Below are 23,778 nucleotides of genomic sequence, written 5' to 3' on the forward strand. Positions count from 1 at the left end.
ACTTTGGAGAGCGCAGCAGGAGAGATGCATTTTTATCTCCTTTGCTATCCCTTGACCCACACGTCCATGCTGTGCCTAAATATGACTGCTTCTTCCATAACATTTCTAAAATCCTTTCTGTCCACACAGCTAAGACTCTTGTTCAGGACCTCATCTCCAAACTTGATTCCTCCTTTCCGACCTCCCCAAAACCAACATCACCCCATTTCTGTCCATACAGTTGCTAAGATCATCTTCCTTACCATGGGACCTCCCCACCCACTCCCATTCCACTGCATAAAGTCAAGCTTCTTGTTCTCATCAAAACTATTCACATCTTTGCCTCTCCCTACTTATCTGCCCTTCTGCTCTGGCAATGCTGCCTTAACCTGCTCTCTGTTTGTTTCTCCTACAAACAATTTTTGCACTTTATTCTATACTACCCCCTAACTATGAAAGAACTTGCCTGAACTGTGATGCCAGTGGTACTTGTTCTGGTGTAGGGGCTGAATCTGCTCTTAAAAGTTAAGATTTAAAGAATGATTCAAAGTTGATACCACAAATCATTAGAAATATTACATGGTCATATTCTCTTTGGGTTTCTTGGTTAGTGCTCGTGGATGACAAAAATTTTTTAAAAACCAAGGACATTCACAGACAAAAAATAATGTTAACAGAGTTCAACTTTAGAGAACATAGTAGTAGTTTAAGGATAAAATATATTAGAGGGATGTGCTATAATTGTCCCAAAATCAAGTGTTATAAATTCAGGAAATCAACCTAGAGCTCTAGATCTTGGGCTGCCAATGAGCTAGGAGCCAGGCAAGCTGCTGTGCGGTCAAGAAGTCCAGGCTCCTTTGAAGCCCCACCAGATGGGCTGCTGAGTAGCCAGCGGGTGAGGTGGCAGAAAGCCAGTCAGCTTTTCTGTCAGAACCTTCCCTGAGTTCCAGCAGAACTTTGTTGGAATTGAACCACCCCCATGGAACGTTTTGTTTTAGATGAATCAGCAAAATTCTGATGAAAATATGTTTTGTCGGAATTTTTCCAACCAGCTCTGTTAAGGTGTGGAAATACACAGTTAGACTCAGACTTTAAAGTCAGAAGGGACCATTATGATCATCTAGTCTGACCTCCTGCACAATGCAGGCCACAGAATCTCACCCACCCACTCCTGCAATAAACCTCTCATCTATGTCTGAGCAATTGAAGTCCTCAAATCATGGTTTAAAAACTGCAAGTTAAGGCACCCAACCAATCTTAATTCTGCCCTCTGCTGACACCATAAAGGGAAAACTTCTAACATGTCTTTAAAAAAAACAGTTTAATCTAATCTGGGACTACAAACAAAATATCTTAATCATAACATTAGTTATTGCAGAATGTCACTACAAGACAGAGTTAAGTTTGTTCATTTCCATATGTGGATTGTTTAGAAATTAAATGCTCTCATTTCAGTAAGAGCCATAGATATCACTCTGTCACGTGTCCTTTACAAATGTGCTGTACAATTTCGTGCTCATCTCATCAACATCTGAGAAAGATCTTATTTTGTTTCTGTCAAACTATGTTCTAAAGGGCAACAAAAATACCCTCATCCTTCCTTAAGTGTTGTGCCCAGAACTAGACAGTACTCCAGCTGAGACATCAGTACTGAATAGGACAATTATCTCTGTATCTCACATATACTCGTTAATACACCTCAATGATTTTAGCTTTTTTTCCACCTGCATGCCATTGACTCATTCAATTTGTGATCCACTATAACCTCCAGCTTTCACTTTGCATTAATTCTAGTTCTGTGCATGAAGTAGAAAATGCCACTCCAAACCTTCATCATTCACAATCAGACCCTCCGCCCCCCCCAACTTTATGAGATTGGTTTAGAAAGTATAAGATTTAAAAACTAATCAATCACTTCATTTTTCAACAAACTTCACATTTTCCAGGACACAATGCTTTTTTGCTTCTTGGCTAGGCAAGTGGTGAATTCAAGAAAGGGTTTGCTCTTTGTCATGTTCCCAGATAGCTTGAAAAGCTTCAAGGTCCCCAAAAAGGGCAAGATGAAGTTTCATGCTGACCTGACAACTCCCTAGCTTGGCCTAGGTAGGCATGGAGGCTAGGACCAGCACCCTCTGGCCTTGGCCAGATACTGCATGAAAGGCAAGGCCTGTCTGGGCATCTGGGGCTCTTAGAGAAGTTAACTGTCAGACCAAAGGAGGGGAGAACAGAGAACCTGAAATCCCATGCTAACTTCATGATCCCAAGTCAGCCTGGTGAGACGGATGGAGGCTAGTAATATTTCAAAGCGCCTAGCCATCTGCTGTCCTGTTTGTCATTGTTCAAGACCACCTGTGTAGGCACGGCAACCATTAAGAAGTTTCTCTGAGCCCCTTCGCAAGAAGAAAAATTTTAACAATGACGATCATAAATGGCGAGGCATATGCCAACTTAAGGTCCCCGGGTGGCAAGGGATGGATAACTACACTCTCCACACCTCAACTCACACAGATAATGATACCCATCAGTGGGCAGAATAGACTACCAGCAGCAAGGCCCAGGATGTGGAGCAGATCAGGCAGCCCCTCCATCACACCAATTTACTCCATCCTCCCCACCTATGCAGACGGAGAGAAAGACGAGGCCAGCAGACAGGGTTTCTGCCAGCCCTGCTGGGACAACCATCTCTCTCACCCCTGAGCTATTTCTGGGCTCACAGGGATGGGGAAGTACCCCCCCCCCCCACACACACACACACGGGAACACACCAACACCCCCGGCGCTCCCGCTCCATCCTGAGGGGGTGCGGCTGCCCACTGGCGCGATATGAAGGCGCCCTACAGCCGTCACCAGGATCAAGGGAGACAACCACAGCACGGGGCAACGTCCCGCCGCGAGCAGCTCAGCTGCCCTGCCAGCGCTAGGGAGGCACAACCAGAGGCCTGACCTACGGACAAGCCGGGCTCCCGAAGAAACCCCAGTAGCTGACCCAGGAAACGGGTAACAGCCGCCAACTACCCCACCCCCACTCCATCCACACACAACCATAGGCCCCATCACACACTGATTGACTGGCACGCCTCCGCCGACTCTCCCGCCTATATACCTTCGCGGGGCCCTTCCGGAGCCCGTCGCACCACCGGACTGTCCAGTTCAGGGCCTCCCCAAACGCAACATAAAGCCCACACAGGGAGGATTTATCCCCCCCACACACACTTTCTAACACACACTAGTCCCCACCCCGTCCCCGGGAGCTGATCGAGAGGGGAAGCTTGAAGCAGTGAGGGCCCGGAGGAGTAGAGTTCTGCAGGCATCGCCAGGGCAGCCCCGAACCAGGGGCCTCTGTCTCTGCGCGGCGCCCGGCCTGGCGCCTGGCGTTGGGCGGGGCTCCCTGGGTGCGGGCCATCTGTTGAGGCGGCGGAGCTCGTTCTCTTCCGCTGCCTGTCGCCGTCCCCGGCTCGGCGAACCCGCTGCTGACATGGAGGAGCTGGACGTGGAGCCGCCGCTTACTGTAGGGCAGAGCGAGCCCCCGTCTCCCGGGGGGGGGCGGACACCCTCTGCCAGGAGCACTAGGGTGGGGGAGGGTACGGGCAAGGGGGCACGCTGGGCAGAGGGGAGCGGCTGTGCGGGGCAGGGAACTGTTGTGGCTCACTTCAGCTTTTCGACCTCGGGAATGTGCATTACTGGTTGTCTTCCTTCATTAGCACAAATGAGTCCTCCCTCAAAAAGATGCAGGGATAATCGGAGCAGCACCCAGCACCCTTCTGCAGTAGATCTCAAAGTGCTTACAAGGGAGGGTAGTATCATTATCCCCATTTTACAGAAGGGAAAACTGAGGGCATGTCTCTACTGCATCTGAGAACAAGACTCCCAGCCCGTATAGACAGACTTGTGCTAATGGGGCTGGGCCTAGTGTAATAAAAATGGCTGTATAGATGAGCCTGTGGACCGAAGTTGGGAGGTTCACTCCCGGATGAAGGGTAAACATACCCTAGAAGGGGAAGAGGAATCCTGTTTGCCTGTTCAATTCTCTTAGAGAACAGCTGCATTCTTGACAAACCCTCTGCCCTATTTCCTAACAGCTGATTCCTGGGGTGGACTCCAACAGGAAGCAAATGTGTTTTGCCTGGGGACCTGGAGAGATGCTGGTGTATGAAACTTTGTTCCCAAAAGGTGGATAACTTCTTTTTCATTCTTGAGTGTTTATCTTGGTGGATTTTACTAACTACTAATGCAGAGTAAATAGGGGTATGCCTAACCTCAGGTGTTCAGAAATTGTGAGTTAGGTCCCAAAATAAATTAGCTTAAAATGAGATATCTGAAAATAAATTTGGGGTTCTTTTTATTTGCCTTTCCAAGAGTTTGGGGTACTCTCAGATCATGTTCTTTCAAGTTTTCTGCAACATGAGAGCTAGAAACTTCCTGGGCAGTCATTTGACTCCAGGAATTGAGGCTTCAAGAACACCATCAAATGGTGTCAGAGTTGAGAATTCAGTCAGTGTTTATAAAGCATAGGTGATCAGACTTAAGAATTAATATATTGAAGAGATTTGTATTTGCATTATTACACACAAATTATTAGCGGTTTTTGTTGGAATTGAGTTTTACAGAGTGTTTGATATTTTATCAGTAGTTCTGTGCCTCTTGCCCTGTTTTTGTGCTGACTCTTAGACTTCTTACCAAATAAATTGCTAGTTAATATTTTAAGAACCATTACTGTAGGCTTTAACTTTTGAAGGGTTGAGATGGATTATCTGCATTAGACACTGCAGAGCATTCATTTGGTTATTTTATGGTTTACATGCTTCATTTCAGAACATGCAGAGAAAAGGCCAGGCTGTCCCAACATTTTCATTGTTCGCAAAGATCAAGATGTGTACTCGCAGACCTTACGCAAACTCTTCAATGAATCCCATGGGATCTTTGTTGGACTCCAGAGGAGTGAGGAAGAGTTGGCTGGGAAGTCAAGGAAAGCACAGTGAGTAAACAGAAATGATAGATAGTTTTGAAACAAACAGAGAACATGTCAGCTTCCCTGTCCCCCATGGAGAACTTGTCAATAGTGAGGTGCAATTCAGATAGTCTGTTCTGTGCTACTTAATAGTGGAGGGTGAAGGCAGGTTGGGAAGGGTTCCCTCAGATCTGTTTCCCAAATAGTGTGGTGTCCATGCATCTCCTTAGGTGGTAACCTTGTGAGAGTTATTAAAGGTACAGTTCATACAGTACATACCTGTGTACATACCTGTTGTTCATTTTCTGAATTTATTAAAGAAACATATCTTATCTTGATTGTTCCCTTTATTTATACCCAGTCTCCTTCACTGTTGATGGATACTGCCTCATCTAGAGACATGAGGTAGGAGAGCAACTCCCCTTTGACCGGTGTATTTGCCTTTTACAGATTGTCTTGTTAGGAAGCGAGGCAAGGTGATACAATAATAATTATACTGTGCAGGAAAGGACCAATATGTTGCTCCCCTTCTACCAAACATATGAATCTATATCCAATGAGGAAGATAATGAAACTGAAATTCTCTCAGCAGCTGATCCTCTGTAATATTGTGAAACTAATGTTTCCAATATCCATTTTACAAAATTAGGCCCCAATCCGGCAAGTAGACAGACCTCTTGGCTGTGTGGAGCCCCACTGACTTCAGTATAGTGCAGAAGGGGTCTGCCTCTGCAGAGAAACGTGCAGAATCGGGGCCCTATTAGCCTATAGGTACAAGCTAACAATAAATAAATCTCTAAAGAAAGCCTTTGTATTCTTGGCAGATTGGTTCGAGTGAGTAAAAACTACCGTTCAGTCATAAGAGCCTGTATGGAGGAGATGCACCAGTTGGCTAGTAAGTTCTCCATTTAAGAAGAGACTGTATTCGAGACCATAAAAATAACATTTGCAATTTGTTATAACTGCTGTAAAAGTGTTTTCAGATTTCAGTAACTGTTGAGACTGCAGTTTCACTCCCTTGGTGCCATGTCAATTTGTAAACCTAGGGAGAGACTTTGTGCATTATTTTTTAATTGAATTTTCAAAATTTACTCTTGCACTCACTTTTTAAGATTCTTATTCTTTCTAATTTATTTCTCTACTCTTTGATTCCCTCCTTAATCTTTTCAGCTGCTTCACAAATCTGATGTTTTTCCTTTTCTCAAGATGCTTTGTAATCTCCCACTTCTAACTGCCTCAAACAGTCATTCTTATTGTCCCTCTGAGAATGCCAGGCTTCTCATTATTTATTTGTCACTCCATTAATTTAAGATTCCTTCTCATCTTCTCTGCTGGGAAATGCAGCTTCTAACTCTTAGAGTCAGAAGAGTAGGTAACCATACTGGATCATTATTACAAGTGTAATGTCCCTGTTTTGTTGTCACTTTTAGGCAGAGTCTGATGACAGTTGGTTCCATCCTTGTTCTGTTTAGTTAATAGGCTCTCTCTTGCATGTGGCACCCCATCTATAACTTTGCTGTCTTCCTTACTCCTACTCCTCTTGTACCGCTGAGCATCGTATATCATATATGTAATAATGACATTTAGCAGGACAGTTACCACAATCAATCAATGTTGAAATACAGTCCAGCAACCAAAATTGTTTCCAGATATAACATCATAGAAAGTCAGGTCAGGCTATGCGTGCTACCATAATGAGAGTAGATGTACTACCTCATCAAATCCACTGCCTTGTGGGTAGCCCGGGAGGGTGTAAGGCTAAGGGAGCAACCCCTGACAGAAAAGCCCCACTGCCTTGTTGAGGAATGCAGGGCTATGAGAGTAAACTCAGACAGAAAATCTGGAGTGGAGCCCTAAAGGCGGTCGGGTACTAATATTTTAGTATCTTTCCGGCAACTCCAGCAATAGATTGGGTACCAGATGTATTGGTTCTTCCTCTCGTCTGGATTTACCGGTGATGTCGAGGAGGGTGGGGGGGGCTGATGCATGGGCAACTCAGGACCTCCATATCATCCGTCCAGGCTTGTCCCTGGAGAGGTACTCCAGCTTCACCTCGAGCATCGACACGACACGGGAGGCAGCAGTCCACCAGTTCTAAGCTCTTACTCGGTTGGCATAGATCAGGGGCTGTCTCCAGTGGTGGGAGAGATCATCATATCTAACTAGACAACCACCGCCCGCATACAACTGGGCAGTCTCCAGACAATAGGGTGTTGTCCTGCCACAGTGTGCCTGCTTTAATGGGTGCTTGGAGGTTATCAAAACATCTTTAAATGTAACCGATATGGCAAAGATTGTCTCTCTCGAGTGGGTCTCTTCAGCCACGATCGCAGCTGCCATAAAATCAACTGAGTAAATTCTTTACCTCTCAGGGGTGCATACCCCTGGTCTCTCGAGACTGAAGGATGCTTACTACTATAACATCTTATGAATATTATCTTTTCACAGATCTCTCAGAATGATGTTATGCATTCTGTCACACTTATAAAAGAGATCAGAACTTATACAAAATTAATAAAAGGTGCTAAGTGACTAAGGAAATACCTAATAACATTTAAAAGTCTATGATAGCGAGACTGGAGAATGACCACACATATCACTGGATCCAAACGTGAAACTGCCTCATTTCTGAGCAGTGTCAGAGGGCTGGAAAAATGTTTTTGGGGTGTTTTGACTTCTTTCTCTCTTCCCTCAGTTTCTACCCGGGACCCTGAGCTGCAATGCCAGCACAGCACCCAGGTAATTTAAAAAACATTGTATTATGAAATCTAGTCACAACCGGAAAAAAAACCTATTGCCGGCAAATACACCAGGCAAGTGTGTTGTGACAATGATATGCTCTAAATCTGCTTCCTTAGTCTTTTGCGTTGGTGGTATAGGCAGCAATATGCTGCTAATGTTGCAAGAGACACAAGTTGTAGGAGTTATCTGAGAGCTGTGGTTGCTCTGATGTAATCTATGTATAGATCCAATTTTAGAGACCTCCGATACTGTCACCCTCTAACAAAGTCCAACCATGAACTAATACCCCAGCCTCCCCCCCCTCCCCCTTAGAGCCTACCTCTCTGATGTCCCACCCCAAAACTGCTGAGGCCTGTAGCGAGCCTTGAAATCATGCACTTGAAGCAATAGTGGAACTATTGTCCAGGAAGAGTAAAGAATGCAAGCTGTGGCATTATCTTGTCAGCATTAATGTTGCCATATTGGCCTTTTCTCTCTATCATAACTTTTCCTTGGGTTATAAATTCAGATCTAAGTTATCTTTATAGAACCAAAATAAACATTGTAGCTTTCAATTGAGGTCTCACTGAGAACCAAAATAAACATTGTAACTTTCAATTGAGGTCTCTTAGATTCCTGAGCTTTAATGTCAGAAAGAATTCCTGTACTATCTTAGTGTTGACCACAGATGGGAGATGTTTTATTTTAATGCGCAAGCAAAATATGGTATATTTTAATGTGCGAGCAGCATTGAAACTTCCTAAATCAAATATGTGGCCCAGTGTCTCATTTGACTACTGATCTTCTCTGAAATGTTAGTAAAACACTTCTGTCCAAAGTAGTAAACTTATCAGAGGAGTGGATAAGGAGGAAGGCTGATATTTGACATGTTGTGGTTCAGATGTCTCTTTGGTTGCTATGTTAGGAAACTCTGGAGTGATTGTTGCATGTGAAACCTGTACCTGTTGCTCCTCAGGTCTCTATTCTGTCCGCGATGGAGCTGATCTGGAACTTGTGTGAGATCCTTTTCGTTGAAGTAGTGCCAGGTGAGAATTGGAGTATGATGTTTTTGTTTGCATAGGTATTTGTTCTAGAAATGTATAACGTGCCCATCAGAACATATCTTGGCATGTCTCTAAAAGTCATACTAATGTTGCCAGGAAGTGGCAACAAACCCTACCCCTAATGCTTCCTGTCTAGGACAAGAGTTGTCTTCTCTGTCTTGCACTGTGCCCTAAACTAATAGAGCTCTTTCCCTTTTCTTTTCTGTTCCAGTTTTTGCCTTCCTCTGTACTACAGTGGAACTGGAGTGGGCTCATAGTACTTGAAATTAATAGAGAAGTGTGATATCAAACAGAATTTTTTTCTCAGGTTGTTGAATTTCAAGCATAAACAACCTCTAAGTACAAAATACTATTAAATTCATAAGCATAGACTATATATAAATGCTAAGTATCACTTACCCATTAGGGGCCACGTTCTTTGGTGCAGCTCCACTGATTTTAGAGTGTCTTCACTGACGTCAGTTGAATTACACCAGGAGAGGATTTGGCCTAGGATTTCAATCCAAGTTACTTTTTAGGCAGTCAAAATATGTAAACATATGATGCCTATTCACTCACACATTCCAGAAGAGAGGTTCTCAAACTGGTTTGTTGAGAGTAAATGAATTACCTGGTACTAGTTTTCCTCCTCGTTTCCAGCGAAGAGAAAACAGATTGGAGAGGAAAATAAAATGAAGAGTAAAACTATGTGCATCATGTGGCCAATATAAGATTATGATAATTATTCATCTTCTTGTTTTTGAAGTGCCTGTGACAAGTGACAACAATGTTGTTAGCTAGCAATCTTAACTAGCTTTGTTTTGTCTCTGTGTCATGGAGCAGGTTAATAGACAAAGGAGCAAATCCCCTTTCAGTCTGTAAAATTCTGAGTTTGTTAATTTGGCAGCAGCCTGCTGTTCTTCCAAGGCCTTTGGTGGATTGAGCCTGGCAGATAAAAATCCTATGAATGAGCCAGAGGACTAGGTAGACTTGTCCTCTGCTTTTGCCTGCGGGAAATATATTATGAAACTAATAATGTTAGAATCTTAAAACAACAGGGATCTGATGGAGAGATGTATTCTCTGCCTACAGCTGGTCATCTCCTGCTTCACCTTCTCGACTGGGTTCGTCTTCATATTTGTGACGTAGACAGCATGGTCCGTGAAGTTCTGAGCAGTGAAAATCCATCAAAACATAAAGACTTCTGGAATGCTGTGAGTAAAGAAATTAGTGCTCTCTCCATCAAAGGAGTTTATACATTTGCATGCGTGTTCTGTCCCTCCTTCCTCATGAGTGGCTTTGTACACTAGATTGCATCTCAGAAACTCACATTTGGCAGAGTTGCTAAAGCCATCATGAAGACTGTTACCTTCACCCCTAGAGAGGATTTCAGATCAAAATAGAGGCCAGGGCCAGCACAGTATAGGGATATGTTATAGGGCCACCCCACCTGGGGTGCCCTCCTGCAGCAGGACCTGGCATGACAGGTCCGTCCATAAAAGGACCAGTCTCTTTCAAAGTCTGATTCAAAAGCCCACCTTTAGGCATAATTAATTCCTGCACATATACAATAGTCTACAGTATAAAACCCTTCTCCCTGAAATCCACAAGTACAGCAGGTTCATAGCAGTTTTTCATGCCCCCTCCTGGGACACCATTTCCAGCTCACCCTCTTGAGGGAGAGTCCATCGCCAATCTTCTCTGTCTTTTCACCCTTATTCCAAGGCATCACTCTCCAGGCTATCCACCTGAGAGCTCCCAGTGTCAAACTTCCCCCCATGATGCTTCTCTGATCACTCCAAGTCTGAGAGAACTCCCTGCAGTGTTCCTCCCATGCAGGCCTCCCTGCCTGAGAGTCCTACCCATGCTCAAGGAATGTCCCTGCAGGACCAACCCCTTGTTCTGGGTGTGATTTCCCACAGTTCTCCATTCAGGAGTGTTGCAGGGGGTATTCCTGTAGTGTTTCATTCACCCCAGTCCCCCTGCCTGTGAGTCCTGCCCTTGCTCCTAGGATCCACCCTCCAGCATCAACCTTCTTGTTTTGGGTTTGGTTTCTCCTAACCAGGGCTGGTTCTTCCCCTGGTTCCTAGAGGCCTCTGCATGAACTGTGCTGTAACTTGGCAGGGGTTCCCCAGCTTTGGCCAGTCCCCACCACCAACATGCTTTACCTTCTTCCCGCTGGTTCTGTATACCAGCTCTCCTCTGCTACTTCTTTTTCTGTCTGGGTCTCTCCTCCCCAAGCAATTCTCATCTCCCCCTGTCTTGTCTCTCTCAGGCTCTTTTCCTGACTGATTCCTCCACTGTCTGTCTCTCCATTTATATGATCCAGGTGCATTTAAACTCAACTGGGAAGCAGCTGAGGAGTCATGGACTCTCCTCCCTCTTAAAGGGGCCCTTCACCCTGTGCCAGGAGGCTTGTGCTGTGCACGCATTTGAGTTAACAGGATCTGTAGTTTAAGCACTTTTGGCTCCTTTAACTTTTCTAAGCCACAAATGTTAACTCAGTTAAAATTCACCTTTGGTCTGATTCTGCATGAAGGTGGTGTCTCAGCATTGCTTCTGCTTGGTGCTCACAACTGTGGTGGTTTTTGCAGGTGGACATCTTCGTGCTGCAGGGCCGGATGGATGATGCACGGCACTTACTCTCTAAGGAAGCCAGTGCCAACCCCACGTCGATGGGCATGTGCAAAATTCTGGATGACCTGATGAAGAAGATGCCCATTCTTACTGTATGCATGCAGCAGCTTTCTCATACAGTTCCACTGGGGAATAATGCATGCAGTGGTCTGTAGTGGGGGTGGCATTTGTAGTCCACTCTGTATCATCTCACCTGTGGGCCACTATAACATAACATCCTGGCCTACTGACTACTAAAATGTCTGAATTCTGACGCCTTCTGGCTGAAACATACATGTTCTATAACAACCCAAAAGACCCATATGCAGGGAGAATGGCATATTATGTTAAAAGGTAACATGGCCTTGGCGGTGATTCCTGTTCTTACTCAACGCTGGGGAGGGGGAGTCATTTTTCTAGTTCTTCAGAATGTTCCAATTGACAGCTCTTATACAACCTCCCAGAGAACTTTCCTTGTAGATTTCACCCGCACATGCTGCAGTGGTCTTTTCATGGTGAAAAGGCAGCAGATGCTACATTGTGGTCCCCTGTGGGTTCCTGTACATTCTGTCACTTTGATATTTAAATGGCTGAAATGATGGAGAAGCTTGGTAGCAGCACACATCAAAATCCTTGCTGGGGGCCAGTGTTTTGTTCTGCCCATGAAAGTCTTGTTTGAGAGTCACACTGAATGACCATTGTAGAGGTTGGACTTTGCATTTGCTTTATGGTATGTATGTATCTTCCCGGTTCAGATTGGCAACACACAGACGTTGACTGAGATGGAACTGAAATGGCAGCATTGGCATGAAGAATGTCAGCGGTACCTCCAGGATGGGACCTTTGCTTCTAATCCCCACATGGAGTCCATCTGCAAGGTGTGTTGTGGCTGGGAAGGAAGGAGGTTATGGTCACACATTGGAAGGCACCAGTAGCCATCCACTGGGGATTGGGAGTGCTGTGTGGACACAGGTACGGTTGGTCTGCTGGTTAAAGCAGGAAATCTAGAGTGTTGGACTCTGCATGACTTTGGGCAAATGGCTTCCCCTTATTTCACCTCTCCATAAGTCGGGCAGCAATGCTGGTTATAGAATTGAGCTCACAGGCATGTTTCGAGGCCTGATTAACTGTTGTGAAACACTTTGAGGCTCTCTGCTGAAATCTGCTATCCTAAGTGCAAGGTTGATACCATCAGCTCAGACTCTCCCCTCAATACAATGCTTTGGTCAAGGGCGTGCCCAAGAGCTGCTGTTCTTTTCCTCTTAGTTATTTGGTTTTAATTAAGTTGTTGTTGATTGCATGTCCTGTTAAGGGCGTGATGCCAAGAGAAGCAGAGCTGAGGGATTAAAAGGAATGAAGCTAGTAATGAAGATGTGAGTCTTCGGGGGCTTATGGAGGTGTTTCTCTTTTGTGCTAGATCCTGCTGGGAGATGAGAACACCATACTGGAGAAGAAGGAGCTCATGACTACTTGGTACCACTTTCTGGTCACCCGACTTGTCTACTCCCATCCAACTGTGAAGCCAGTGGAACTTCGCTTCTACGCACAGGTAAGTCTGGGGTTATTGCATTCAAACCACATTGGGAGGGCTGAAATTTTACAGGGCCCAGATACTTGTGTGATTTTCCTACAGAGTTTGAAAGTGGAACAGCAACCTGCAGGGAGTTCCACACATGTGCTATGAGTAAAAAATTTGCAGCTGACCAAGAGTTTTCAGTGTGCCATGTAACTGGTTCAGTTTCTACGTGAATGTTGCAAACTGCAAATACCTATGCTAATTTCCTTAAGTCATAGCGTTGAATCTGTTCTAGGAAAACACAGATGAATCCTGTTTAACCCTTTCAGTCACTTTTTTTTGTTTATCTCTCAATCTCCCCCCCCCCCTAATTTTTTTCCAAAACGGTCTAAATAAGGCTGATGCAGCCAAACAAATTTCTTCTCCTGCACTGTCCCCATGGCCCTTTGCATTGACTGTGTCTTGTCTTTTTGGGGCTTCCACAGTCTAGCCTGAACCTGTTCCTGGGAGGAGAGAGCAGCCCTGAGCCTCTAGACAGCATCTTAATGGCAGCCTTTGAGTTCGAGATCCATCAAGTGATTAAAGAATGCAGGTTGAGTTTTAGTAAGACTTTGACTTCTTGGTTATACAGCACTGCTTCTCTGTGCCTTCAGTCCAACAGCAAGCTGGCATCTCTTGTGGAGAGGAGTCTGCCTGCATGTGAAGATATGTGCACATAAGAAGAATGATTGAGCCTTTCTGATCTACCTTTTAAAGACTTTGGCAAGAACACCTAAGGCCAGACAGCAATTAAAATACCATTCCATTAGGTCTGTGACATAGTGTCACTCGTCTGCAAGCCTGCTGGGTTAGGGCAGTGTGTTGCTTCTATGACAGTCGGAAATGTTGCCAGAAAACATAACATGTCACTTGTCAGTTACAGCAGTGTTTCTCAAACTGGGGTCTGTGAGGGTACTCCAGGGGAGTCTGCAGGCCCCACTGATCAACTCCTCACTCTCTCCCAGCGCCTCCTGCACCCTGGGGAACAGCTGTTGAACACTGGGAGGAGCAGGGATGGGGCATGCTCATGGGAGGGGGGCGGAATTATGTCTGGGACCACCAGCCCTGCTGATCAACTCTCCTCTCCCTCCCCCCCCGTGCCTCCTGCACACCAGGGAACAGCTGTTCAGTGGTGTGCAAGAGGCACTGGGAGGGGGAGGGAGGGACGGGGCATGCTATGAGAGGGGGCAGAAAGAGGGGGAGAAGAGGAGGTGCGCGGGGGGGGGAGGTGGGGACTCGGGGAAAGGGATGGAGCCTGGGGCTGAGAGAGGGGCTTGGCGATCTGTGAAAAATTTTAAATCAAAATAGGGGTCCTCGTCGGGTTGCTAAAGTTTGAGAACCACTGATTAACAGGCTGATATTTTCTTCCTTTGTTTTTTGTAAATGCAGCATCGCCCTGAGCAACTGGTGGTTTGTGGCTCATCTGGCTGACCTGCTGGATCACTGCAAACTCCTGCAGTCTCACAATCTCTAGTAAGTGCCTCTGCATTGTTTACTCAACTGTCCAGAGGCCAGAGGTAGAAATAAGGAGTGGTGATAGAAGGATAATGTAGTATTTTCTTGGTGAAGAACCACATATCAGAGATTCAGAGAGAGGGGATGTGCTGTATATTCCAGTGAAACCTGTGGAATAGAGAGGAAAATCCAAGTGCTGCAAGAAGTAATATTGCAGGAGAGAATGCCAACCTGCCACACCTCTGAGTTGATACTGAACCAGCGCCTCAGAGTGATGTTAGGGTCTTCTGTGCTGATGGCAGTGAAGTTTTTCCAGGTGAACTATAACTGACTGGTTATTAGAGATCTCATGGCACATTTTGAATGAAGTAGGAGTATTAATCCTCTTGCCTTTGCTAAATTCCAACTTGAGTAATTGCGTTCTATCTAAATTTCGCTTGCAGTTTCAGTTGGCTAAAGGATCTTCTAAATTATTTTTTAGCTGTGGAATGTTATGCAACAGCTGTGATGTCTCTCCCAAGAGGTGGCCGATTTTCAGTGGAGTTTGTAAACCACACTCAGATACTCTAGGATGAAAAGTATTTATTAACAATAGCTTCAGCAGAGTCTTTTCATTGAGATACAACCTTGCAGCTGTTAATGGGTGTGTACTGAGGGATCCCACTACAATAAAAAACCTTGATGTGCATGTGATGTAAAAAAATAGACTAGTTTAGAGACTTCTTAAAAAAACAAAAACAACTTGTAGCCTGGACTGTGTGAGACACTTAATAAATTATCAAAAAGAAAAGGAGTACTTGTGGCACCTTAGAGACTAACAAATTTATTTGAGCATAAGCTTTCATGAGCTACGGCGCAGTAGGTCTCGAAAGCTTATGCTCAAATAAATTTGTTAGTCTCTAAGGTGCCACAAGTACTCCTTTTTGCGGATGCAGACTAACATGGCTGCTACTCTGAATCCTGTCATTACTAAATTAGGTAATCACATGGTAGTCTGAGTATACGTTAGGATTAAAATGTGTTACTTTTCTGTTGCAGTTTTGGTTCCAATATGCGTGAATTCCTCCTGTTGGAGTATGCCTCCGGGCTCTTTTCCCATCACAGGTAACAACTCCTTCTCTGCTTTCAGATACCAGACTGACATTGGGCAACAAAAGAGAAACCTTCATGTTAATGATGTGAAAGGCAGCACAATTAAGTGGCTCGAGTTATGGAAAGGGATATCGATCAAGCTGTTTGACAAAGCCTTTGGGCTGCTTCTGCTAGAACCATGAATTAAAGAGGGAAGAGATCTATTAGAGTCCATCAAGTCCCTATACCATAGTTTTAGTGCTTTGTCTTTTCTAGTTATAAATGTCACAACCCAAAGTGTGCAGAGCAGCTGGTGCAGGCGGCGGTATTCCAGAGCGGTTACTATAGGATCAGTACTAGATAAAAAGTAAAAGCCAATTTAAGTCTCAAAGATGAGTGACCTAATCAGGGGTCTCCTACAGAGTGTTACTGTTCTTAATCTGGACTCAAATCCCTCTTGTGACTATAATAAAGTGCTTTAATTGAGAGTTCTCCTTAGAAGGAACATTTGACCTTTCCCTCCCCTCTTTTGTAGCCTGTGGCAGTTGGGGGTAGATTATTTTGATCATTGTCCAGAGTATGGCAAGGTTTACCTGGAGCTTCATATTGAGCGAATCCCCCTCAACACAGAGCAAAAAGCCCTCAAGGTGCTGAGGATCTGTGAGCAGAGACAGATGCACGAACAAGGTGACTAACTCTTCATGACATTTCCTTGCCTTATAGTGGCCTCGGTGTAACTACTAAAAACTGACTCTCCATTTCTCTCTTCTCCCCACTTCATCCCAAAGTTCGCAGCATCTGTAAAATCATGGCCATGAAAGCTGTGCGGAACAATCGCTTAGGCTCAGCACTGTCCTGGAGCATCCGAGCCAAGGACGCAGCGTTTGCTACGCTCATATCGGACAGGTGGGTCTTTGTTCTCTGAGCAGAACCTTTTAAAGACATTGCAGTAATGGTTGGGGGAGGGGACCACTGTCCTGAGAAGGCTCTTCTGAAGGCTAGTTGAGACAATCTGTTTTAGAATAGAACCTTCCTCCCCTTAGGACAAACTAGTGCAGCACCTGTGCTAGTGAATTAAATTCTTGATCCCTTTCAGAGACGAAGGATTATGCAATGTTTGCAACATCCTTCTTCCTTAGCTCTTTCTCTTTTCCTTACCACTCTCCTCCCCACCTTCTGCAATCCTGAGAGGACAAGAATAGGGAGATAAGACCTACAGATTGACTTAATCTTAGGTAACAGAGGAAGTTAACCTTATTTCACAGAGATCCTAGTTTTGAACTGAATAAACTATTCAGCACTTAATCTTGTGGGCAGTGAGGGGGCTGTACGGGAGGAGGAACACCCTACTAGTTTGAACACAGGGCTGGGAGAAAGGAGATCTGGTTTCCATTTCTGACCTGCTCTAGGCTTCCTGTGTGATCTTTGACAAGTCGTATCATATACCTGCCTCATTTTTTACAGCTGGAGGAAATGGGGAAAGTACCCGTGTCTCAGCTAGGATTAAACTGTAACTTTGAGATCAGTGGGTAGAAGATACTCTAGAACATTAGTTCCCAAACGTTTTGCTAAGGTGACCCACAAACTGCATTTTGTCTTTTTTTTTTTTTTTTGTGATCCACCATTACCTACATGCGCATTCTGCCCTGCCATCGCAATCCTAATCCTGGGCAGCTGGGTGGCACTGCAACCCTGTGTGCCAGGTCACAATGCCCCAGAGCAGGAGCTGGGCCCAGCCCCTGGGACAGGAGTTGACACTGTTGGGCGAGCGTGGGGCAGGCTTGATCTCCAACCTACACTCCTTGGGGGCCACCCTGCTCTCTGGGCTGGGAGAAGTGTATGTTTGCTTAGTGTCCTGTGACCCATCTAGAATCTTCCCACAACCCCCAGGACCCATTTGTTTGGGAAAAACTGCCATAGAAGCCCAAGGTATTATTTCACATTTCAGGGCTGAGTAACCTGAGAAAGGAGTGCTATTTTTGTCTTGTTTTAGGAGGGGGAGGGACTCTATTTACTTGAACAGAATGTGGAAGAAAACCAACCCAGGAAGCAGGCACTGAAAGCAGCAGCATAATAAAGGCTCCACTGGAAAAACTCTTAAGACTTAATTTGCTCCTGCTGCTTATCACCTCTTCTGTGCAGCAGAAAAACAAAGCCTTTGTTATGAGCTGGCAGAGCTGTTTATGCATCTCTTTGCCTCAGGACTGCTTGCTGTGCTGCTGCTGTTCCACCTTTGCTTTGAAAAACAAATCCTGGTGACTGCAAATATCCTGAACAAAAACAGAAATAAAGGGTGCATGGACGGGTGTATTAAACATACACAGTAACATCTGAATGGGCCCTGCCTCCGTGGACTGGTTTTGGCTCTTTGGGCAGGTGATTAAAACAGAGTGACATTGGGTAATTAAGCTTCTGGGAAGCGTAGGCTGAACCTGGTGAACACCAGTCTCTGACCTCCAGCGTGTGCCACTTCCCTGTAGGTTCCTGAAGGATTATTGTGAGAGGGGCAGCTTCTCAGACCTGGACCTTATCGACAACCTGGGGCCCTCCATGCTGCTCAGTGATCGGCTGACATTTCTTGGTAAGAATCTGCTGCCTGCAGACCCTTCCTAGAACTGCTTTAGAGTGGTGGTCACCCTGCAACCATTTCTCTGGAGCTGCTACTGGTTCTCTTAATTTCTTCTCCCCTTTACATCCTGAGTCCATTAGAGATGTCAGGGAGAGAGCAAATTACTGGGTGTGCTTTGGGGTGCCATCCTCTCGCTGTTGTTGGCAGACTGTTTTACCTCAAACTGCATTCGCAGAAGGTCTCTGATGTTCCACCGTTTGTGCCGGGCAGTCTAGGGCTCTGGGATTTATAAATCTAAACTAAAGTCTAACTCAGTAAGCATTTAGTTTTCCCATCTAGCGGTGCTTCCTGTGAGGAGTTAGTGTTCAGAACCTGGAAAAACGTATGTGCCGATTTTCCTAGATCCACACAAGGGCAACCCCCTTGTGCTAATTACCTTGCCCATAGGGTAGTTCTGCCCACTACTCAGAGCTCTCCAGAGTACATTTCCGCAGCTCTATTTGTTCCGCATGGAACTCCAAGCTCACAGTGAGGAGGAGTTGACTCCATACAGGAACTAGGGGGCTGGCCCTCTGCCAAATAGCACCGGAAGGGCTCCATCCGCTTCCTTTGTATATGCACAACTTCTTTCCCTTGGTGGCACCAAACCATACGCTGTCAATACCTGCCTGTCTTTTGGTGAAATCCCTTCCCTCCTCAATTAACCACTTCACTTCCTAGGTGTCAGATCTTCTCCTAACCAGGTCCTGGGGGTTCCGAGACTTGCAGGTTAACAAAGATCTAAATTTCCAATATAAGCAATCAGAAAAATCAATGCTTTCCGGAAAGCCTTTCAAACCCTGTTATGTTCTAAAGCAGGTCCACAGGGCAGAGGCCCATTTCTTCCCTTGCAGGCCACTTTTAAAGGAAATGGTGACTTGCAGAATGTGTTTGATTTTAAAACTGTTCTCTGAGCTATTCTGGAAGATGCTGCACAGACACTCGCTATATTGCCCTGAACAAAACTGGGGTGTTGTCCTTTAAGCAGGTTCAAGTGGTAAACATCAAAAAAAGGCAGTTTTCCTTCTGTTCTCACCCAGTATTTATTAAGCTATTTAGATGTATAAATTGTACAAGATTCCAGCGTCCCTCTTTAGCCCAGACCTGCCAAAGGGCCCAGTCTTCCACCCATTTAAGTTCTGGGAGTTGTACCACAGGCTTTGTATTAGCAGGATTACCCTCTTATTTTTTTTGTAACCAAAGCCTGGGATCTTCTGACTGCAACTAACGTTTTACTCCCCTCGCCCACCACACGCACAGGGAAGTACCGAGAATTCCATCGGCTGTATGGTGAGAAACGGTTCTCTGAAGCTGCCAAGCTGCTCCTGATGCTGATGACGGCTCGTATTGCTCCGTGTTCCTTCTGGATGACCTTGTTAATTGATGCTCTTCCCCTCCTGGAGCAAAAAGAGGTGAATGTGGGTTCTGATGCAACGGCAGAACCACCATACTTGTTGACCCACAGGCACCCCTCTTTTTCCTGACTGGAAGTAGGTGTACACAAATATGACAGGGAATCTCAGAACTACGTGTCCACCCCTCATGACTGACACAAGCGACTCTCCATACTTCTCATGCAAATGAGTTAGATTTGGCTGTTCAAGAAATGTGTGGCCATGTGAAAGTCATGGCCAGTGGTGGCGAGGAGTATGCAGAGGCACTTAGGACAAAATTAATCTCTGATGCACATCTTGTGAAATTCTTATGTTTACACTAGGATTGCAGGTGGTGAGGGATAGGGGTGTAAATCAGCACTAAATTCAGCCCTCTCCTTTCAAAGTAGCAGACTCTCAATGCATTGTTGAGGATTTAGGTTTGCTACAGACTTGCCCAGTTGTTTTTGGTGCTTGAATTTGGGATTTTCCAGTGTGCATTCCTCTGGCTTACGGTCCATCCAGAAAAGTACAGCCTTACAAGTGCAAGACCCACGATTTACCAGGTGTTAAGTGGTCCAAATGGAGTCATGGGCATGCAGAAGCATTCTCCACTCGTTGACCTATCCCTCTGGAGCCTCTCATTCTGGATCTCCTAGATAAGTGGTTAATGTTTTAAGCAAACAGTCTCTTTCCCACAGGTAATATTTTCAGCAGAGCAGACCTATGAATTGATGCGCTGCTTGGAGGACCTGACAGCTGGAAAGACAGACAACCAGAAACTCCAGGTAATGTTGGCCTGAGGTCAACTGGATGATTCAACTGGGGTAGCATGGGAAAGAGGAAGCAAGTCTCCATAAAACTATTCTTGTTTCTAGGTTGATGACTTTGAGACCACCAAGGTGGAAATCCTGAGACTTGCTCTTGCACGAAACCTTGCCCGAGCTATTGTCAAGGAGGGTACGTTGGAAGGATCATGAGAAGGGGCTACTGAAGTAACTGTGGCATACTGTACATAAAACTGACTGCTTTTCTAAGAATAAATGTCTTGTTTTGCATATTTCTAGCTGTTCTTGTGCCAGTGTTGTTTGTCTTCTCTAAATGTTGTTTTAAATGACAATGAACATGTAGGAAGTCTCCTCCCACTCCACATTCCTTTAGTGATAAACTGTCCCCAACATGCATTCTGTGGCCCTAGATTCCTGTGAAGGATTTGGTTGCTATAAGTCAGCTTGCAGGGGGATGCTTGCCCGGCTTACCTACATGGTTAGTCAAGTAGCTAAACGTGTAACATTTGCCTCTGATACCATTTCAGTTGTGTCATCTCTTGTAACTAGAACTGAATTTGAATAGCCCACCTTTCAAACCTGATGGATGTAGCAGACACCACCTCCTTGGGGTTGGTGGATTGAATCTCTTGGCTTCCACAAACGGCAACCTACTCCTTAGTTTGTCACAAAGTGTGGCACACAGAGCAAAGTAGGGAAAACAGTTTATTTAACATGCAGCAAAACAAATGCATTGGAGACATATTTACAATGACGGCTCAGTATGAAGCTGCAACCTCAACCTATGAACAAGTAACATTCATAAATAGTTTAATTTCCAAAGCTTGTACAATACTTTTCCCCGCAGTGAGACTATGGTACTTTGCCCTTTGACTGTACAGCATGGGCACTGTGGTGCCGTTAACAAGGAGGATGAAGCCATTCTGCAGAAAGCACTTGTGCTCTTCTGATTTCCTCACAGCCACCGTGAGAGTCACGTCTAGGCATCTAAAGCAGTGAAATCTGCTTCCTAACAATACGTTACAGCACCTGGGCAGACTTAAAGAGCTAAGCGAAGCCCCTAAATGTATTGTCTACAATGCCAGTGAGGCCCACGTTGAAAGCAGAAAGACTGTTCCTTGCTCACCACCTCTTTCCATCAGTTTAAGAACACAGCTGCTGCTTTTTTTTCAGGATCCAGGAGCATCTTCCACTCAAAGACAAGTGAGGAGGCCACACGCCTTGGTCCTGAGTGCCAAACCAGTGCTGACATTCAGCGAGCTGAGTTTGGATTTTTACTTCTACACTTACCTTTCAAGGGCTAGTGCCCCCTTCGCATCAGGGCATCTGCTGTGTCTTTCACGTCTCCTTGTGGTTCGTATTTCTCACTACTCTGAAGAAAAACATGGAGCCACAGTGGAAAGTATAAGATGGCTAGAAAGAATTCTGAGCTCTACTTACAGTAATGTGTTTTATAACCTCCACTAAATCCAGCAGCACTTCCTCATTTTAGCTTTATTCTTATAAGAGGCTGGAGTATCTTCCTGCTGTACTGAGTCTGGACAGTCAGGCTGACTATTCCCTTCACCATTTAAGAGCGGTTTGCCTGTACCTTGCACTGCTAGAAATACTTTGTCTAGTGTAATTAAGTTTCCATACAGCCACCCCACATGCTGTCTTCACAGGAGTGTAAGGTTACAGACTTAAAACAGGAAAAAATGCTTCTTTAAAACAATTTGCTAAAAGGTCACTGAAGGATTGTGTAGGTTTTAAATTAAGGGGGGTGGGGGAGACTGCTGGAATCAAACTTTCAGTGTATTGAACTACGTCTCCTAAGTCATGTAGATAGCGGGCTCACTCGGCTGAGCCCCATGATTTAAAAATACAGTTGGTTTTCCCCGTGTGGAGACAATTGCACTGAGCCACTTAATACTGGGAACAAATAAAATAGGGTTCTAAACCCAGCAGTGCACTGTCACAGCCTCGTGGATTCTGCCTTACTTTCGTCAATCTGCTCACTTATCATTAGATGTCCTCTAGCTCTACTATTTACATCTTGTATTCCTAGTCTTTTTGAGAGAACACACTATTCAACTTTAATAATAATAATACCGCCTGCACAAGGGAAACTGAGAGGCTTTTCTCCGTACCCCTGGTCCAGCCTCTGCACCTGATTAGTGGTTGCACTGAGGCTGCTGCACTGTAGTTGCCATCCTTTATCAGTGTAACCTATGCTGCCCACTCAAAGACAACTGGAGCCCTTTGGCCCTGTTGGTTTTACCTCCTCGCTACACACATTTCCTCTCCCCCATACTATGGAATGTGATGAAGGCAGAAGAATATTCAGTACAGGCATGTGAGTACAAAAATTAGCACAAGCTGCCTGGAAGACAGACAGTGCAGAGGCAGCTGGAAGTATAAAATAAAAGAAAGCAACTAAAGAGAGTGTCACACAATGCACAATTACTGTCTGAACGGGCAGCACTGGCTTAGGCTGGCCCTTGGAGAGGAGAACAGAGGGGGCAAGAAGTGTCATTTTACTGTAAAAAAACCCTCCCATCTTGGAGCCAATGGTTACTGCACAGCATGCCTAGAAGGTTCAGTTCTGGTGTCAATGAGACAATAGCCTTAGGGCAGGCACAGACATTAGGGTTCTGCACCAAGGAAACTCGGGATGGCATCATAACCCTACCAGCCTGTAGGCATCTCTGCACAACAGCAAGGGAGGAAGCCAACCAGTCCCCTTCTGGCTACAGGTCTCCCTTCCAGAACACCATAATTTCAAGTTTAATAACAAAGTGGAAGATAGAACCAGATTCACCCAGAGACCAAGATAAAGCAGCCAGCAAAGCCTCTCTCTGGCTGCCACTCAGTTCATTCTTGGCATAGATGCCCCGGGCCCACTTCAACCCGAGGTAAAACATTCCAGACTAAAGCTACAAGCGAAGTGGTCAGGACATGTAAACAAAGCTAAACATCACCAGTGGATAGCATGTGTGCCCCTTCCACGCCACATTCATTTCAGTCCCTTTGGGATCCTTGCCTGGTCCTCTCATGGAGACTGTGGCAGACTCGCTGGGTCATAGATTACCCCATTGATCTACTGGGGGAAACTGATCCACTTCCCCAACTTCTGTGCTGGGCTGGTCTCCCAAAGTGAAAGTCAGTCTGTACCTCAGCCTCACCTTCTCCTGCAAGGAAGAAGAAAAACAAGATGTTAAAGTAGCAGCCTGCCTTGGAGCAGGAAGGCCATGATATCAGTAGCAGCAGGAGAACAATGGTAGTGCTTCCAAATGACACACTTCTCTGTAATAACATTTTAGAGCCCACAACAGCTCTGTCTGGACACACCATATGGGGTAAGGGGCCAGCATATGTTAATGGAGCATTTCTAGATACTTAATAAGGCTGATTTATTTATTCTTTAGTTTGTAAATATGAGAGATCCATCTCTTGGAGTGAAACAGCAGAAGAAAAGCACTTACATTGCAATACAGATTCATTGTATACACTGACCAGCATTCGTAGTTCAGCTGCTTCCCAGTGATCCTACTGAACACATGCTTTAGTAGTGCTAAAAGAGTATGAAGCTTCAAAACAAAACTATACTGCAGGATGTAGAGGAAGGATAAAACCTGACAG

The 23,778-nt window shown here is 45.2% G+C and overlaps 2 protein-coding genes across 6 annotated transcripts in view; one reads left to right on the forward strand and one right to left on the reverse strand.

Moving 5' to 3' along the window:
- Nucleotides 1-3,326: 3,326 nt before the first annotated feature.
- NUP85 (nucleoporin 85) lies at nucleotides 3,327-20,429 on the forward strand. 3 transcript variants are annotated; one of them, XM_073311858.2, is made up of 19 exons: nucleotides 3,327-3,487; nucleotides 4,059-4,149; nucleotides 4,792-4,954; nucleotides 5,752-5,822; nucleotides 7,623-7,666; nucleotides 8,625-8,694; nucleotides 9,784-9,905; nucleotides 11,286-11,420; nucleotides 12,063-12,185; nucleotides 12,725-12,856; nucleotides 13,309-13,415; nucleotides 14,252-14,335; nucleotides 15,356-15,421; nucleotides 15,924-16,075; nucleotides 16,177-16,294; nucleotides 17,869-17,969; nucleotides 19,257-19,408; nucleotides 20,071-20,157; nucleotides 20,248-20,429. In XM_073311858.2, the coding sequence occupies exons 1-19, from the start codon at nucleotides 3,455-3,457 to the stop codon at nucleotides 20,347-20,349; spliced, it is 1,953 nt and encodes a 650-aa protein (XP_073167959.1). In that variant the 5' UTR covers nucleotides 3,327-3,454; the 3' UTR covers nucleotides 20,350-20,429. The 3 variants fall into 3 exon arrangements, with proteins under 3 accessions (XP_073167959.1, XP_073167962.1, XP_073167961.1); XM_073311860.1 differs by lacking the exons at nucleotides 3,327-3,487; nucleotides 4,059-4,149; nucleotides 4,792-4,954 and adding an exon at nucleotides 5,320-5,332; XM_073311861.2 differs by lacking the exons at nucleotides 17,869-17,969; nucleotides 19,257-19,408; nucleotides 20,071-20,157; nucleotides 20,248-20,429 and adding an exon at nucleotides 17,382-17,583.
- GGA3 (golgi associated, gamma adaptin ear containing, ARF binding protein 3) overlaps nucleotides 19,256-23,778 on the reverse strand; it is a 33,706-nt gene continuing 29,183 nt past the window's right edge. For 2 of the 3 annotated variants that reach the window (XM_073311855.2, XM_073311857.2), the window contains exon 17: nucleotides 19,256-23,327. In XM_073311855.2, the coding sequence (XP_073167956.1) occupies nucleotides 23,217-23,327 (111 nt within the window). In that variant the 3' untranslated portion in view covers nucleotides 19,256-23,216. The remainder of the gene's footprint in view (nucleotides 23,328-23,778) is intronic. The other variant, XM_073311856.2, reaches the window with a different exon arrangement.

This window comes from Lepidochelys kempii, chromosome 14 (genome assembly GCF_965140285.1).
Source record: "Lepidochelys kempii isolate rLepKem1 chromosome 14, rLepKem1.hap1, whole genome shotgun sequence".
Lineage (NCBI taxonomy): Eukaryota > Metazoa > Chordata > Testudines > Cheloniidae > Lepidochelys > Lepidochelys kempii.